The 18,878-nt window shown below is 36.8% G+C and overlaps 1 protein-coding gene and 1 pseudogene across 14 annotated transcripts in view; one reads left to right on the top strand and one right to left on the bottom strand.

Annotated features, from left to right (window-relative positions):
- Positions 1–18,878, top strand: part of MIA2 (melanoma inhibitory activity 2) — a 127,288-nt gene that overhangs the window by 97,637 nt on the left and 10,773 nt on the right. For 11 of the 14 annotated variants that reach the window (XM_014464787.2, XM_014464796.2, XM_014464794.2 and 8 more), the window contains 3 exons: positions 193–275; positions 2,324–2,452; positions 6,753–6,911. In XM_014464787.2, the coding sequence (XP_014320273.1) occupies positions 193–275; positions 2,324–2,452; positions 6,753–6,911 (371 nt within the window). The remainder of the gene's footprint in view (positions 1–192; positions 276–2,323; positions 2,453–6,752; positions 6,912–18,878) is intronic. The other 3 variants (XM_023762924.1, XM_023762919.1, XM_014464792.2) reach the window with 1 other exon arrangement.
- LOC102442170 lies at positions 9,016–10,386 on the bottom strand (annotated as a pseudogene).

Raw genomic sequence — 18,878 nt, 5'->3', positions numbered from 1 at the left:
AACCTGTTACCCCAAAATAGTAGTAGTGAATATGGAAACGTGTTTTGGTCAGAATAATTTTAAAGGATCTGTTTCTTGTATGCATATATTGAGAAAATGAAGAGTAGCTTATAGTTGATAGTGGCAGTTTTCTAGAAATGTGGGTACTTTTCTTTGACGGGTAACTTAGAGATGTTTGTTCTTTATTTGCAGATTAACTGAAACAGAGATTAAATTTGAACTTTTAGAAAAAGATCCTTATGCAGTTGATGTTCCAAATACAGCATTTGGCAGAGGTAGCTTTTTTTTAACCCCTCATTTAAAAATACATATATATTTATTTATATATATATTTATAAGTTGTATGTATAATGTATATTAGTGTAAATTTAACACTATTACTTATAAATATTTTAGATTTCTGAGCTAGGGTTCTAATCTAAGTTCTCTCACAGTTTCCAAGTTTCTGAGTTTCTTTTCCCTAACAATAATATAAATATTTGGCACCTCTCTTTCTCAGTGGGATTTTACACAATGATGTATATTTAGTACCTTGAGCTCCTTGAAAAGCAAAGTGCTTGGTACATACTAAGGCACTCATTAATTATGTTTTGGAGAATGAATGGGTAAGGATTGCTTAAGTAAAATAGCACTGTGACTGTTTATGTATTAACTATTCTTGGTATTTGTGTGAATTATAAAAAGGAGAATTTAATGATCATCAAGGAAGCTGGTAGCAACAAAATGTATTTGTAGAGCAGAAACTTGATATAATTTAAACACAAATGTTAGATGTATTTTAGTTTCATAATTTACATATTATGTATTAGTAAAGTTGACTTGCAATGCAAAAGGGAATTTGTACTTGGAATATATTTTTACCAGTATAAAACTTGCCTTATGTTTTTATGATGCTTAATGACACACTATTCTTTTTCTTAAATAAAAAAGGATTCTTAACTATAAAAAAATAAAAATGAGAATTAAAACAGCCTTTAATTACTTAAAAATATTAATTAAAAGATGGGAAAACCTTAGTAATCTGAGTTTTGATTGCTTTAATATCTGTCCATTCATTAATGAGTTTGCATCTTTAATGATCTCATACTATTCCAAATAGCTTAAAATTTTCAAAATAATTTTGGTTGAATTAGAATTAAGCATGTGAGGCAATGAAAATAAACCTATCTTTATATAGACATCCTGTTATAACCTTTGAAAAGTTATAACCTTGTTATAACCCTGTTATAACCTTTGAAAAGTTATAAAATCATCTTGAGAGTCCAGTTTTATTAAAATGAAAGTCTATTTCTTCATTTTTGAAGATAGCAGATTATGAGTAATGAAGTTAGGAGTGGGAGGAATCATACAGAAAGATTTTTTATCTGGTTAATGCAAAAATCTCAGGGGTGTGTAACTAATGCTTTGATCTTTTGTTGTAACTACATGTGTATATTATGTGAACTACATAATAAAATTTAACGTATTTAAAAAGTGTTATTTTGATGATATTTTTCTTTGATTTTTGCTGTTAATTTTTTACCTTTTGAAGCATAACCATTATTTGGGAATGGTGAAGTTTGTAAAATGATAGGGCTCTTGGCTATATGGTTTATAGATAGAGTGACAATTTTTAAATGAATTAGTGTATGTAAATTGACTTTTCTTGGGCTGCCTCCAGCACACGCCCAAACTAGGGATCGAACCCACAGCCTGGGTATGTTCTCTGACTGGAAATTGAACCCACCACCTTTTGGTGCATGGTGGACGCTCCAAGGGACTGAGCCACGCGGCCATGACTGAAAATTTACTTTTCACTGGCAGTGAATCAAAAGTAATTTCTGATGCTAAAAAAATTAATTTTTTTCTATTTTTTAAAATTCCTATCTTTACTCAAATAAATCATGGCCCAACACAGGCTCTCTGGCCCTGATTTAAACTGAGCCTTCCATATTACAACCATCACCACCTGAAATATCTAGAAGCATACTGCCTGTAAAAACAAAACAAACTTCATGCCCACAAGTTTTCTTGTAATACCAAAATATCACCAGTATTCTTTGCTTAATATTGCATGGTTATTTTATTTATGTGTATTAATTATCAAGAGGATAATGTTTTGATTGACTAAAATGTACATGGTAAACAGACTTTATGGAATACAAAGTTCCATATTGAATTCTATTTCATGTTAGCAAAATCCAAGGCATAGTTAGTGTTCAGGACATGGATTAAACTTAAATTGGCAAGAGGATGACCTAATGGTAATTGTTGAAATGGGATTCTAATCTGAGTGTAGCTCATTGAAACTATGAATTTAAACATTCTGTTTTAATTATTCCAGAGCATTCCCCATATGGTCCCTCACCATTGGGTCGACCTTCATCTGAAACGAGAGCTTTTCTCTCCCCTCCACCTTTGTTGGAGGGTCCACTCAGACTCTCACCTTTGCTTCCAGGGGGAGGAGGAAGAGGTATATTGTTTAAACATGTTTATTACTCTAGATTCTTCCTTACTTTATATTTTCATCTCAACTTTTCTTTAAAAACAATCTTTAAAATAATCCTTTGGAAAATACAGGCATTCCTTGCACTTGTTAGGGGTTACTTTTGTTTGGAATAGACCAAAATTTGACACCTAATTTTAATGTGTTTTTCTCCTAGAAAAGTGTGTTATAATAGAATACTTTTGGTCAAGTACTTGATGCATATCTTTTTAAATCATATTTTTGACTTCTTTAGAACTCTGTTTTATACTACATAATATAAAACTTTATAAAGTATATAAAATAACAATATAACAGCATAAAGTTGTACTTTAATGGAATATTATTAGAATGTAGATTTTTTTACTTCATTATCATGACCTTTTTATTGTAGAAAATCAAAGTGAAAGAATCTTATTTTCAGTGTTGAGGAATTCAGAATTGCTCTTTTGTACACAGAATTTGATGGTAACCTTAAAGGAGACCTGAATCATTTGTCAGTACTTTGCAAAACCAACCTAAGATTGTCTGTTTTGATATCCCTTTGTGTGTTATTTTGTTTGTTTGTTTTTGTTAATCCTCACCCGAGGTTATTTTTTCCATTGATTTTTAGAGAGTGGAAAGGAGGGTTGGGGGGGCGGGAGGAGAGAGAGAGACATCGATGTGAGAGACATACGATGTGAGAAACACATTGATTGGTTGCTTCCTGCACCTGCCCCTGGGGCTGGGATTAAACCTGCAACCTAGGTATTGCCCTTGACTGAGAATCAAACCCGAGACCCTTTGAGCCACACCAGCCAGGGCTCCTTTATGTGTTTTACAATTTGAGTGTTTCAGAACTACTTCAAGTCCCTAAGTATTAGTTGCTGGTCTTTGTGCATTTACCTCATCAGCACTTACTCTGGTGTTACCTATGTACCTGGAGCACTCCTCCTTTTATTTTCTTTATTTTTATTGTCACTATTACAGATATCTCTATTTTTCCCCTGTTTTGCCCCCCTCCACCCAGCCCCTGCCCAGATGGAGTATTCCTCTTTTGATCTCTCACCATATTTTGTTCACTTTCAATTGCTTTAACGTTTTCCCTGAATTGTAGCAAATTTCAAAGATATAGAACCCTGTCTGTTCCAAAATCAAAAGTCAGGTTTTTAGCCCCAAGTCTGTGTTTTATTGGAACTGATAGCATTCTTCACCAGGGTCATGTCCCCACTCCCCCTTTTTGCCAGTGATTTTAACATATTTACTCTGAGGTAGGAACAGAAAATAATGAGACCGAATAAAAACAAACTAAACACAACATAGGAAGGCTCTAATATTCAAATGGATACAATTCATTAAAGTAGCCTCTCAGAGAGTCTGTGTATTTCCCTGTTGAAGCTTCATAATGAAATATTTTGGGAACACTTTCTTTGGAATTGCCTTCAAGAATATGAAAAAATCAGTTTCCTACTTTATGTTTATGAGACATTCTCTCTGCCCGTTTCTTATTTATATCCTGTCCCCATTACCAGTTTGCTACACATAGCACTGGTCCTTCCTGCTTCCTAGTCCCACAGCAGATGGACCCACAGCCTGGGGATACTTCAGAGAGAGTCTTCACTGATATTGGCTTTGAACTGAAAGTTCCTAGGGAAGGAGATTGAGTTGCAGGTTGACACTTGGAGCTCTAAGAAAGCTTTGCTTTAATTTCCCCCCAATTTTTTGCCTTGGTTTAGAGTAAGAAATATATTTTGTATCATGTCATATTACACACCAATATAAATGTAATTGAAATCAGTTACATGAAATAGTACTTATTAATATTTTCAGTGCTTTCTGAATTTTCTATTCAGTTCTATTCCATTTCATTAAAAAAAATAGTGATTAAGAATTAAGACTAAATTAATTTCATGCACCAAAATGGGTTGTAGGCAGCAATCTTAAAAAGAGTGCTCTAGAAATAAAGGTATAATTGGCTAGATACAAATGAGAAGCACTGGAAGTTGAATGATATAAGTCAAGGATTGCTTGTAGTCAATTTAATATTTGGAATAAGAGTAAAAATTACCTTTGATTTCTCCTCTCCTATTTCAATTACTTTTCTCTCCTTTTTAATTACTTTAAAGATATGATATGTTTACATGATTTGCAAGGGTGTTTTACTATTTATTAGAAATGCTACAGAGAAATTAAAAAAAGTGTAATGTTACAATGTATATCCTGGTTACCTGCATAAATTAACAACAGTGTATTTTAATAAGTAAATAAATAAAAAGAGACGCTACAGAGATTTTAGATAAGTAATCAATAGGCCCTAAGAGAGTTGCTTTGTACTGAAAGTTTCTATGACCCACCAAAGAAGGATGACCAACTCTCCTTCCTTTTTTCACCTTTTAAAATTTGAAAATTTGGGTGAGATATATGTTTGAATAAGACTGAGTATAAGGAAATAATATTTTTAGAATAAATTGTATAAAACATTGGGTCTGAATGAAAATTTTTAACCTTTGGCAACTTAAGTTTGTAATATTCACCTAGAAATAAATCAGTTGGCCTATACTTGGTCTTCTGGAAGTAAACAATCAGAAGGAAGCCTTTGAATGTCTCTTTTAAAGATTTATGCTTCACTGTAGAAGAATTTAGCCGAATTACTCTTGCACATTTCTACCAATTCAGTTTTCTGCTTTCCCAGCTTTTTTTTCTTTTTTTTTTTTTTAATGAACTGATTAGAAGGATGAACAAACTAGAAGGAAAGATTTGGGGAATTTGGTAGAATGTACAGCTATAAGGAAAAGAGATAGTTGACCCTCTAACATAAAAGTCACTTTTCCACTTGATTCTACAAAACAGTAGCTAAACATTTTTTTAAAAAGATTACTATATATTTTAAAGAAGAGAAAGCTTATGCTGATTTGCACAAATTATCAAAAAAAGTCAAAATAATTTTTGTTTCCTTTTATTAAAGGAGGTTTTGAAACGTGGGAGGTTTAAAAAATGTGTTTATTTTCTTGAAAAGCTTTCTTGAAAAGGAATAAACTTTTATTTTTTGGGCAATATAATTTTGACCTCATTTACCCCTCAATGATGGATAAATGAGGTGTTTAATATATTTTGTTATTTAGTATTTAAATATTTTTTATATTTGTCTTTTCTTTTCAATTTTTGTTTTGTTTTGTTTATTGTCCCCAGAGGATTTTTCTCCCTATTGATTTTGATTTTTTGGAGAGAGTGGAAGGGAGAGATGGAGGGAGACAGAGGGAAATATCAATGTGAGAGATATGACAATTGGTTGCCTCTCGCACTCGCCCCATCCAGGGCCAGGGATCAAACCTGCAACCCAGGTATCTGCTGTTGATTGGAAATTGAACTCAAGACCCTTCAGTTTGCCAGCTGATGCACTAACCACTTAGCAACACCAGCCAGAGGCTGTCTTTTCTTTTTTTAATTGCATATGGGTTATTAATTTAGGTACTATCCTTTCTATAGTCATAAGAAGGGAACTTTAAAGTCTTTTCCCTCCTTTATTAATTAATGTAGGCATGATAGATTTTCTCACCCAAATTAATATTATCTTGTTTGAAGTGTTTTGTTCCAACAGTGCTGTTGTTTCTGGAACTCTTGTTTTAGACTTGCCTTCAGAGCTGTGAGCTCTTTTTGAAGGTGAATTTGACATTTAGAAATAGTTATAAGCCATTTACAGACAAATTTACCTAGTGATACAAAGTTTGTAATCAGATTGGTTAAAATCATTTGGGGGAGAAGTAGAGTCATGTTATAACACTGAGATACAATTCCTTGAGTGGTTTTAAGGTTAACCTAAATATATTTCCAAAGAGTTTTTCTAAGAAATACTTCGAGTAGTTGCAGAATCATTGAAATATGTATATTGTCCCTAAGATGACTGTTTTAAATAAATCATGCTCTTTGACTTGGTAGATTAGTTTAAGCAACAAAAACTATTTTATAATTATGTTTTTGCATCTGATACAGAAATCTTTACTTTGCAACTTACTTTCTACTTTTATCTTTTAGACATTATTTGTAATATAAAATTTAACCTCTGACTTTATATGTAAAACTATTATAACATTTACAAACAAATTTTATAAGCAAGTGCTTGTTTATGCACATGGCAAAATTGTCCTAGAAATGGCTTTGGTAGGATAGTGTTTTAGTCTAATGTAGTTTAGGGAAACTTTGTTGGAATCTGATTGTTTTCACTTTTTAAAAACTGTCTGGATTTTATTTGATGATAGTTCTCATAATACCTTTTTAGATAAAACAGAATTGTATTTTTTTCTTTAATTAGGCTCAAGAGGCCCAGGGAATCCTCAGGACCATCTGATTACTAATGAAAGAGGAAAATCAAGCTACGATAAGTCAGCTGATCCTCACAGGGAACCTTCTGACACTGGGTCCCTTTCACCTCCATGGGAACATGATCGTAGGATGATGATTCCTTCATCCGGTATGGGAAGAGTATAGTTATATTTATATTTGAAAGTCAACCAGTATATGCAACATACAGGAATGGAAGAAAAGAGTACATGTGTGCCCTGTCTTAAGAAAAACTGTGATAGGTGTACCGGTTAATAATGGCGGATTTTGTAATCAAAGAAAACACGGTAATTTCAAGAGAAACATCAAAAGTGCTTTATTCAAAGTAATGTCCATCGCTAGCTACACATTTTCCCCATCTTTCAGGTAATTTGTGGATACCGTCCCAATAGAACTTTTATTTTTTGAGGCAAACCATTCAGGACCCAATTTTCCACTTCTTCGTATGTTTTGAAGTGCTGCTCCGATAGTGTGTGTGTGCCATTGATCGGAACAAATGGTAATCTGAAGGAGCAAGGTCTGGTGAATACAGCAGTGGGGGGAGGGGGGCGTTAATACTTCCCATACTTCCCAGGCAAGATCTTTTAACATGTCTTTAACTGGTTTTGAAGTGTGTGATGGAGCGTCATCATGAAGCAAAATTACTTTGCCATGTCTTCTGGCCCATTCTGGTCATTTCACGATCAAAGCGTGGTTCAAATTGATTATTTGTTGTTGGTAGTAATCAGTTTTAATGATTTCACCTGGTTTTAGAAGCTCATCATACACCACCTTCCTGATCCCACCAAATGCAGATCATTGTCTTCTTTCCGAAGCGATTTGGCCTTGCAGTTGATGTTGATGGTTGACCTGGATCAACCCATGATTTTGTGCGTTTGGAATTCTCAAAATAAATCCACATTTCATCGCCAGTCACAATTCGATGCAAAAAAGACTTTCTTTCGTGCCGTGGAAGCAACATTTTATTGATGACTTTTCGGTTTTCCATTTGTCTTTCATTCAGTTGATGTGGCACTCATTTTCCTTCCTTTAAAATCTTTCCCATTGCTTGTAAATGATCGGAAATTGTTTGCTGAGCAACATTTAATCTTTCTGCAAGTTGTTTTTGAGTTTGACATGCATCTTCATCCAATAATGCTTGTAATTGTTGGTCTTCAAGCTTTTTCAGTTGACCTGGACGTTCTTTGTCTTTCACATCGAAATAAGCACTTTTAAAGCATTTAAACCAGAATTCACAAGTATCTTGAGATGGAGCATGTTCACCATAAGCTTCCCGAAGTATACGATAACTTTTTCTTCAAAATAATGAATTAAAACTTCCCGCAAATGCTCTTTTTTTGGCACGAAATTCAACATTTTTAAGCGTAAAAATATCTATGATAACACCTTCAGCAAATTTGACATATGAAGTTTTGAAGCTTGCTGTCAATACAACAAAATAGCATACATATCAAATCACATATATATCAACATACGTGTAACTCCATCTGTTTAAAAAAAGCACATTATTAACTGGTACACCTACTACTTTCTTCTTTCTCTAGTTGTAGGACTTCCATTCAACCAGATTTCAGGCAGTTCTGAATGATGGTTGTTCTCTATTTTAGTTGTAATTTTGATGTGGTTGTGGGAGGCGGTGAGTACCAGTGTTTACCTACTATCTTGTTTTCTCTCTCTTTGTAGTTCTTTGATTATTAGTGAGCTTGAGTACCTTTTCATGTTTGTTAATCATTTGTGTTTCCTTCTTTAAATCGACTGATCCATTTTATCTCATCCTTAATAGGAATTTTTAGTATCTTTTGAATACGGCTCTTTTGTCTTTTGCAAATATTTTCTCAATTCATTATTAGTGGATGTTTCAAATTATTATAGATAAGCTAACCCTTATAAAAATAATCTTTATTTTTATAGAATATTGTCTTATTTAAGACCTATTCCTAGATCAAAAAGTTATTCCTTGTTTTTATCTAAAAATTTAAAATTTTGTTTTTTAAGCCTTTAATCAAGATTTTATTTTTGTTTTAGTGTTTAGTGTGAGGAGGTATTTTTCCCCATTAGATAGACATTATTTTATTTTATTATTTATTTATTTTTTTATAATAAATGGTCAGCTATTAGAGTTGCAAATCAATAATAAATATTGCATTATTTTTTCTAGAAAAATTTAAAGAATTTACATAGAAGTTTCTAAGTCTATCTGATTTCTTAATATAAAAATCAATTTCAGTGTTTTTCTTCTCTTTTTCTAAAAGCCCCATTGATCCAAATGCACAGAGAGGAAACACCATTATTAAATATATCCCCTGACATTACAAATTCAGACTTTACAATCACGGATCAGCTTGGAGGACCTGTTGGTTACAAAGGCAACGTGAGGTTGTCTGAGGGATCCCCAAAGCAGATTTCTTTGCAAACAGAGAGGCCTCTTCTCTGGGTGATACCACCCGTCCATCTTTTCTATAGATGTTCCTCTACTAAGCCATTATTTCTAATGACCTTGGCATACTCCTTGGCTGATGTGTAAGGGACTCTGGGTCTAGTCAGGTCTTCAAAATCAACGTGGAAGGAACCAAACCGCATGCTGTAACCCTGGTTCCACTCAAAGTTATCCAGAAGAGACCATGTGCAATACAATTGAAGGTTGACTTTATCAAGCTGGATAGCTTTGAACGGTTCCTGCAATGTCTGTCTGAAATACTCCCAGCGTTGAGTGTCATCAAGAGATGTGGGGTCACCTGGGGAAACCCATTCTCGGTGATGTAAATTACAGGGTTATTATACCTATCCTTAATATATTTCAGTAGTTTTCGTATTCTCCACGGCACCACATAGACCCAATCCACACTTATCGAAGCTGGGTCTGGAAAAATGTCCATCTCCACACCCTGGAGAACACCCAGTTCTCCTCTATTGTTCTCCCAGTTCTTGACGAGGCGACTTGAATAATATTACACAGCAAATAAATCAACTGTGCCTTTGATCATTCTCTTCTCTTCTGTAAATTCTGGAAGCCTTGATGATGGATAGCCTTGCTTTTTACTCATGGAGGCGATCTGGGACTTGACAACTTCTGGATAATCACCATCAATAAAAATGGGTTTAGCAAAGAAATGCAAGTGGAAAGCCAGGGCTCTTTTAGCAGCTTCCTGGTCAGACACTGAACTGGGATTTGCTGGTTCCACCCAGCCACAAAACAATGGTAGGGACATCATACCCTTCTGCTCTTTTTGGAATTAGGAAGCATAGCTGAGCCAGGCTCTGGGATGGGCCTTAATCAAATTATGAGCTGCCTGATAGCCTCCAGTTCCCAGGTGAGGTGTACCAGGAGGAAATGCACCCAAATCATATGCCAACAGGGCAAACAAATTAGGCTTATTTATGGTGATCAACTGCTTGACTTGATCCCCAAATGTCTTGAAGCAAAACCGGGCATATTCATCAAAGGATTCAATGAAAAAAAAAAAAAAAAAGGATTCAATGATTGTGTCTGACAACCAACCTCCTTGGTCTTCTAAGGTCTGAGGCAAATCAAAATGGTAGAGAGTCACTATGGGCGTAACCCGATTTGCTAACAAATCATCAATAATCTTGTTGTAATAGTGAATTCATAGGTAGGAAGTGACATAGCTGGCACTTAGCCCTGGTACATGGACTCCAGATGCCTTAGTGCTAACCTCTGTGCTAGTTCATTAGCTCCATGAATTCAGCTCCTTTCTGGTAATGAAACCTGTTGTCCCATCAGGTAGCAGATGTGACCAGGAAAGAGAGAAGCAGTAATGAGTCAATCCAAGCTGTTTGGTACATTTCAAATCCTCCTCCCACAGAGCGTGGCTGCCATGAGCTACATCGCCAATCTGGTTCTTGAAAACTCTCTCCTCCCTGATGGTTGAATGTGTCCCAGACACGTTCCATCTGCATCCCAGCCTCCTCATTAACTCAATGTACAGGATTTATAACTTTAACCCTTTGTATGCCATAAGGTCTATAGACGCTTTAAAAAATCATTTTTCGTGAGAATTTTCAACTGAAAATATTCAGTAACACCTGAATTGTGAGTAATATATTTGTTTTTATAATATTTATTGCAAGTTGATTTTTTAAATTAAATTCAAAATATCATGGCACATGGGGATGGTTTCCGTTTTGGATGCATGGCAGTTAACTTGTTAAAATATGCTTTTACAAAAACATGCACGAGCCAGTTATGTGTTCTGCTGTCCTTGATCCCTGAAGCTGACTGGTGGCAAAGGAAAAATTATTGCATAGTGCTGCCACATAGCAGGATTTCATGGTTCATTATCTGAAGATCTCCCGGTTGGTCAGATCAGGCAGGCGCTTGCTCAAAATGAGGATAGACATTATTTTAATACTATATATTAGATCATCAATTTAAAATATCACTTTTATCTTAAATCTCCATATTTGCATAGCTCTGTTTCTAAACATTCTTTCTATCCCATTGGTTTCTTTTTTTTTTTTTTTAAGATATTTTTATTGATGTCAGGAGGAAGGGAGAGAGAAACATTAATGATGAGAGAGAATCATTGATTGGCTGCCTCCTGCACATCCCCACTGGGGATCAAGCCCACAACCCGGGCATGTACTCTGACTGGGAATTGAACCATGACCTCCTGGTTCATTGGTTGACACTCAACCACTGATCCATGCTGGCAGGGCCCCATTGGTTTCTTTATTCCCAAGTCATCATATACTATTGGTCTCTTTATTCCTGAGTCATAACCTATTCATATAATTGCTTTTAGCAACTACTTTCAGGAAATGTTTCTTTTTATTCTATTTTAAATTTCTTAATTATTAGATTTTCTTCACATTCTGTTTTCTTTCTTAATATTTTATTTTTATTGTTGACAATATTACAGATGTCCCCCATTTACCCCCTATGCCCACCTCTACCCAATCGCACCCTCCCCTTCTTCTGACTCTCACCATACTGTTGTATGTGTCCAATGGCTATGCATGTATGTTCTTTGGCTAGTCTCTTCACCTTTTTTCATCCCATCTGCCCCACTTACCTCCACTCTGACATTTGTCAGTCTGTACCATATAGCCATATTTCTGGTTCTATTTTATTTGCCACTTTATTTTGTTCATTAGATTTCACATATAAGTGAGATTATATGATATTTGTCTTCCTCTCACTGGCTTATTTTGCTTAGCATAATAATCTCTAGGTCTGCCTATGCTGTAGCAAAAGTTAAGAGTTCCTCTGTTTTTACAGCCCTGTAGTATTTCCATTGTGTAAATGTACCACTGCTTTTTTATCCACTCATTTGTTGATGGGCATGTGGGCTATTTCCAGATCTTAGCTGTTGTAAACAATGCTGCTGTGAACATAGGGGTGCATATCTTTTTGATTGGTGTTTCAGGGTTCTTAGGATGTATTTCCAGAAGTGGGATTGCTGGGTCAAAGGCAGTTCTATTTTTAATTTTTTGAGGAAACTTCATACTGTTTTCCACTGTGGCTGCACCAGTCTGCATTCCCACCACCAGTGTGCTAGGGTTCCCTTTTCTCCACATCTTCGCCAGCCTATTTTGTTTGTTGATTTATTGATGGTAGCCATTCTAGCAGATGTGAGGTGATATATTGTAGTTTTAATTTGCATTTCTCTGATGATTAGTGACATTGAGCATTTTTTTTTTCATCTGTCCACTGGCCATCTGTATGACCTCTTTGGAGAAGTGTATATTCAGGTCCTTATCCCATTTTTTAATAGGATTGTTTGTCTTCCTGGTGTTGAGTTGTATAAGTTCTTTATGTGTTTTGGAAATTAACCACTTATTAGATGTAGCATTGGTAAATTTGTTCTCCCATGCATTGCTCTCTCTTTTCATTTTATTGATGGTTTCTTTTGCTGTGCAGAAGATTTTTAATATGCTGTAGTCCCATTTGTTTATTTTTTTCCTTTGTTTCCCTTGCCCTAGGGCAGTGGTCGGCAAACTCATAGTCAGCAGAGCCAAATATCAACAGTACAACGACTGAAATTTCTTTTGAGAGCCACATTTTTTAAACTTAAACTATATAGGTAGGTACATTGTTATTAACTTAATTAGGGTACTCCTAAGGCTTAGGAAGAGCCACACTCAAGGGGCCAAAGAGCCGCATGTGGCTCGCGAGCCGCAGTTTGCCGACCACTGCCCTAGGAGATAGATTGGCAATAATATTTCTATGAGAAGATATTTTCTTCTAGGATTTTTATGGTTTCACGACTTACATTTAAATCTTTTATCCATTTTGAGTTTATTCTTTTGTATGGTATAAGTTGATGGTCTAGTTTCATTTCTTTGCATGTACCTGTCCAATTTTCCCCAACATCATTTATTGAAGATAATATCTTTATTCCATTGTATGCTCTTGCCTCCTTTTTCAAATATTAATTGACCATAAAGGTGTGGGTTGATTTTTGGGTTCTCATTTCTTTTTTTTTTTTATATATATATATTTTATTGATTTTTTACAGAGAGGAAGGGAGAGAGATAGAGAGTTAGAAACATCGATGAGAGAGTAACATCGATCAGCTGCCTCCTGCACATCTCCTACTGGGGATGTGCCTGCAACCCAGGTACATGCCCTTGACCGGAATCGAACCTGGGACCTTTCAGTCCGCAGGCCGACGCTCTATCCACTGAGCCAAACCGGTTTCGGCTGGGTTCTCATTTCTGCTCCATTGATCTATCTGCCTGTTTTTATGCCAGTACCAGGCTGTTTTGATTACAGTGGCCTTGTAATATAGTTTGATATCCAGTATTGTGATCGCTCCAACTTTGTTTTTCTTTCTCAAGATTGTTGCCTGTATTCTGGGTCTTTTTAGGTTCCATCTAAGTTTTTGGAATATTTGTTCTAGATCTGGGACATATGCCATTGGTATTTTAATAGGAATTGCATTGACTATAGATTGCTTTGCGTAGTAGTATAGGCATTTTAATGATTTTATATCTTCTAATCAGTGAACACAGTTAATGCTTTTACTTATTTGTGTCTTCCTTAATTTCTTTCTTCGATGTCCTGTAGTTTTCAGTGTAGGTCTTTAACCTCCTTGGTTAAATTTATTTGTAGGTATCTTATTTTTTGTTTTTGTTGTTACAATAGTAAATGGGATTGTTTTCTTAGTTTCTCTTTCTGGTAGTTTATTATTCGCATATAAAAATGCTATCAATGTCTGGATATTGATTTTCTATCCTGCTCCTTTGCTGAATGCATTTTTTCTATCCTGCTCCTTTGCTGAATGCATTTATTAGATCTAATAGTTTTTTGGTGGAGTCTTTAGGTCTAGTTTCATACAATGGAATAAAGATATTATCTTCAATTTCTGTGTACACTATCATGTCATCTGCGAATAATGACAGTTTTGTACTTCCTCCTTTCCAATTTGGATGCCTTTTATTTCTTCTTCTAGTCTGATTGCTGTGGCTAGGACTTCTAGTACTATGTAGAATGATAGTGGTGAAAGTGGATATCCTAGTGTCCACTTTCCAGATTATTAAAGCAGGTATTCAGGGAACAATTGCAGTCCAAGATGTGTTTTGGAATGAAAAGAGATTGAACAGCGTTGTTGTTTAAACTAGACCTGTTGATTTTTATTCTAATGCTTAGTTTATGAAACTGCTTCAGAATGCCCTGTACACCTATTCCCACCCTTTATTCATTTTTCCCCCCTGATCCTTTTCCTTTTCCCAGTCTTCCTTTCTGATCATTTCTTTTAAGGTGGTAGAAAACAGGTAAGAAAGCAAAAAAGAAAGGAATCATTTATGTCCTATTTTCTGTATTTTAGCCTTTCATTGGTCATATGCCTTTCACATAATTTATTACATTGTGTATATGTACATGTATGTGTATATATATATATATATTTGAGTTTGACGAGAATATCCTTGTTTACTTGTTCATTCTTCCTGACTTTCAGGGCAAGCGTTACCTCCTCTTTGACAACATTTCTTATTCTTTCAGTCAAAATCAGATAGGCCACCTCTCCTGTTATTTGTATGCCTCTTTACTAAGGCACTGATCACATTGTGTGTATGTGTTTCTGTTATTAGATTAAGAGCATGGACTGTATCAAAATCAATGTTGAATCACTAGTACCTGGTACATAATAGGCTCTGATAGATTTAAGGAATGGATTATTTTTGGCAATAGAGGGCACCATGGGTATATGATTTATAAAATAGAAAACTTATAGCAAAATTTTATATTTCTGAAGTTGGGGATATTGTGGTGATGTATTTTAGAAGCAATATAATGATATGGTGTCTGAGACCTGAATAAGAAAGAGTTGTGAGGTTTTCAGGTTTGCTTATTTTATCCCTTTGCCCAACTCTATCATTTAATTGATCCCATGTTGTGAAGTAGGAAGGGAAAACTCAGTTTAGTTCTTGGTCCTTGGTCTTTTCTCCCCTGGGGCTAATTCAGACCCATTGAGACAGCTCTTTGCTAAGATTCTGAAAGGGGGGAGAAAATGAGCCTTCAAGCCTATCTATATCTTTCTCTCCTAAGTCACATCCCTTAACCCTTGGGAGCTCATCCTATATAATAAAAGCCTAGGTGGCGTCGCACCTTGCGCCATGTTCCACAAGAAGGCCGCCACAAGAAGTCCACCATGAAGATGGCTGCGTGCACAGTGGAGGAGGGGCCCGGTGGCCGCTCCGCAGAGTGAGGCCTGGGGGTCCTGTGGCTCCACGCAGCGCGGAGGAGGCCAGTCCCAGCATCTCCGCTGCCTCACGCGGATGAGGCGGGTCCCGGCGGAGGAGGCAGGTCACGGCAGGGGAGGGCATTTGTGGGCCATCAGGCCAGCAGGGGAGCAGTTAGGAGCCAGTGGTCCTGGATTGTGAGAGGGATGTCCGACTGCCCCTGAGGGGTCCCAGATTGGAGAGGGTGCAGGCCGGGTTGAGGGACACCCCCCCCCCCCGCACGAATTTTGTGCACCAGGCCTCTAGTCTATAATAATAAAAGTGTAATATGCTAATTAGACCGGATGTCCTTCTGGACGACCTTCCAGATGAAGCTGGGGCTGCGAGGGAAGCCTGGGTCCCAGGTGCCTGCCACAGCCAGATGGAAGTCCGGATCTCTGGTGCCTGCTGGCAGTCGGAGGGAAGTCTGGGTCCTGGGTGCCAGAGGGAAGCCGGTGCCAGCAGTCGGGGGAAGGAAGGCCTACTCTTGCACGAATTTCGTACATCGGGCCTCTAGTTAAATACAATTCTTTCTCTTGATGCCAGATGATTTCTTGGCTTTGTGTCAGAGAGGCATATCAGTAAGGTCCCATGTGACGGAGTCAGATGAGGACTGACATCTTTACCATTGTATGGAGTTCACATTATGAACTTCCTAGGACAGTTATGAAAGGTAGTTTGGCTAGACCACCAACTTATACCATACACAAAAATAAACTCAAAATGGATAAAGGACTTAAATGTACGACGGGAAACCATAAAAATACTAGCAGAATCCAAAGGCAACAAAATCTCAGACATATGCCGAAGCAATTTCTTCACTGATACAGCTCCTAGGGCATTGGAAACTAACGAGAAAATAAACAAATGGGACTACATCAAAATAAAAAGCTTCTGCACAGCAAAAGAAACCATCAATAAAACAACAAGAAAGCCCACTGCATGGGAGAACATATTTGCCAATGTTATCACTGATAAGGGTTTAATCTCCAACATTTATAGGGAACTCATACAACTTAACAAAAGGAAGATAATCCAATCAAAAAATGGTCTAAGGACCTAAATAGACACTTTTCAAAAGAGGACATTCAGAAAGCCAAGAGACATATGAAAACATGCTCAAAGTCCCTAATCATCCGAGAGATGCAAATCAAAACAACAATGAGGTACCATCTTACACCTGTCAGAATGGCTATCATCAACAAATCAACAAACGACAAGTGCTGGAGAGGATGTGGAGAAAAAGGAACACTCGTGCACTGCTGGTGGGAATGCAGACTGGTGCAGCCACTGTGGAGAACAGTATGGAGTTTCCTCAAAAAACTAAAAATGGAACTCCCATTTGACCCAGTAATCCCACTTCTAGGAATATATCCCAAGAAAACAGAAACACCAATCAGAAAGGATATATGCACCCCTATGTTCATAGCAGCACAATTCACCATAACTAAGACCTGAAAACAGCCTAAGTGCCCATCAGTAGATGAATGGATTAGAAAACTGTGGTACATCTACACAATGGAATACTATGCTGCTGTAAAAAAGAAGGAACTCTTAGATTTGCAACAGCATGGATGGAGCTGGAGAGCATTATGCTAAGTGAAATAAGCCAGTCAATGAAGGAAAAATACCACATGATCTCACTCATTCATGGATAATAAAGACCATTATAAACTTAAAAAAAAGAAAAAAAAGAAAGGTAGTTTGGGGCTCTTTGTCCAGATCTATAAGGATAGGAGAGAGTCATACAATTCACCATCTTTGACCTTCCCATATTTTTGGACTTGGGCAAGTGCAAACCTAATCTATCCAAAGTCTACCATCACCTATCAAAGATGAGATAGACTACCTGTTTTATTTCATGAATGATGATAAGAACCCAGGAATGACCATTTTGTCATCTTAACTCCTGGGGACAAAGTAGGGTGGCTGTTGAAGCTCCTGATTCAGAGTCTGTGCCCAATATTGCATCGATCCAAATGTCCTTAATCTGAGCATTATGAACCTTCTATTCATCTATTGCATCAGACATCTTCCCCTTTAGTTTTGGAAGGATGCTAAATTCCAAAATATTGAAGTTTCTGAAAATGTCATCACCAATGACCTCTGAATAGTACTCTTTCTGCTTTAGTGACCATTTCTTTTATCATTGTCTGTACTGTTATATATCTTGCTATACTGACAAAATATTCTATTTTTCTTTCTTTGCTTGTAGCTATCTTTTCAAAGTCTATGATATTTTGTTGTATTCACTTCTATTATTAAATTTAAAATTAAATGAATATATATAACTAAATTCTGTTCATATACAGGGTGGGGCAAAAGTAGGTTTACAGTTGTATGGAAAATAGTACAATAATCAGGGGTCCTCAAACTACGGCCCGTGGGCCACATGCAAATACAAATATTGTATTTGTTCCCATGTTGTTTTTTTACTTCAAAATAAGATATGTGCAGTGTGCATAGGAATTTGTTCATAGTTTTTTTTAAACTATAGTCTGGCCCTCCAACGGTCTGAGGGACAGTGAACTGGCCCCCTGTTTAAAAAGTTTGAGGACCCCTGATCTATATATATGAAAGCCTAAGCGACTGTTACGGCAGAACGACCAGAACGACTGGTTACTATGACGCACACTGAGCAGGCAGGCAGGCGAGCAGTTAGGGGTGAGCAAGCATAGGCAGGCAAGCGGTTAGGGGCGAGCAGGCAGGCAGGCGAGCAGTTAGGGGTGAGTAAGCAGGTAGGCAGGTGAGCAGTTAGGGGTGAGCAGGCAGGCAGGCGAGTGGTTAGGAGTGAGCGGTCCCAGTTTGCGAGAGGGATGTCTGACTGCTGGTTTAGGCCTGATCCCTACGAATTTCGTGCACTGGGCCTCTAGTAAATAATAATAATACAAGAATCAACTCTGGGCACTCTCCCTTCAGGTAGCATGCCATGCCTTTCCCTTCCATCTTCTTCCCCATTAGCACTTATCTCCTAAACTTCAAGGGACCCCATGAGACTTGCAGTAAGTGGAGCAGTGGGCAGCAGTAGCTCATCCTGGGCTAGACCCCTGAACCTGTTTCCAAGGCCGCCTTTCCTGACTTCCCAGTGAGCCAAAGCAGCCCAGCCTAGGTTCTCCGGTTGCTTATTCTACGCCCTTCCCTGTTTCACTGTCCTAAGTGTGTTTTTGTTGTGGTCAATAAATTCTTGCCTGCTTTTCTAAAAAAAAAAAAGATAATAAACTCTGTTTCATGTATCCACAGTTGTAAACATACTTTTGCCCCACCCTGTATTTTAATTTACACATTATAAATGAACTTTTAAAATCCAGTGTAGCATATCATGCTTGTGTTTACTACAAAAGCAAATAGTTATTGCTTTTAGTGCAATATGTAATTTTCCTAAAATTCTTTACTATTGTCTACCATATTATCT

This window comes from Myotis lucifugus, unplaced genomic scaffold (genome assembly GCF_000147115.1).
Source record: "Myotis lucifugus unplaced genomic scaffold, Myoluc2.0 scaffold_268, whole genome shotgun sequence".
NCBI lineage: Eukaryota > Metazoa > Chordata > Mammalia > Chiroptera > Vespertilionidae > Myotis > Myotis lucifugus.
This window is presented reverse-complemented; position numbering and strand designations above follow the sequence as displayed.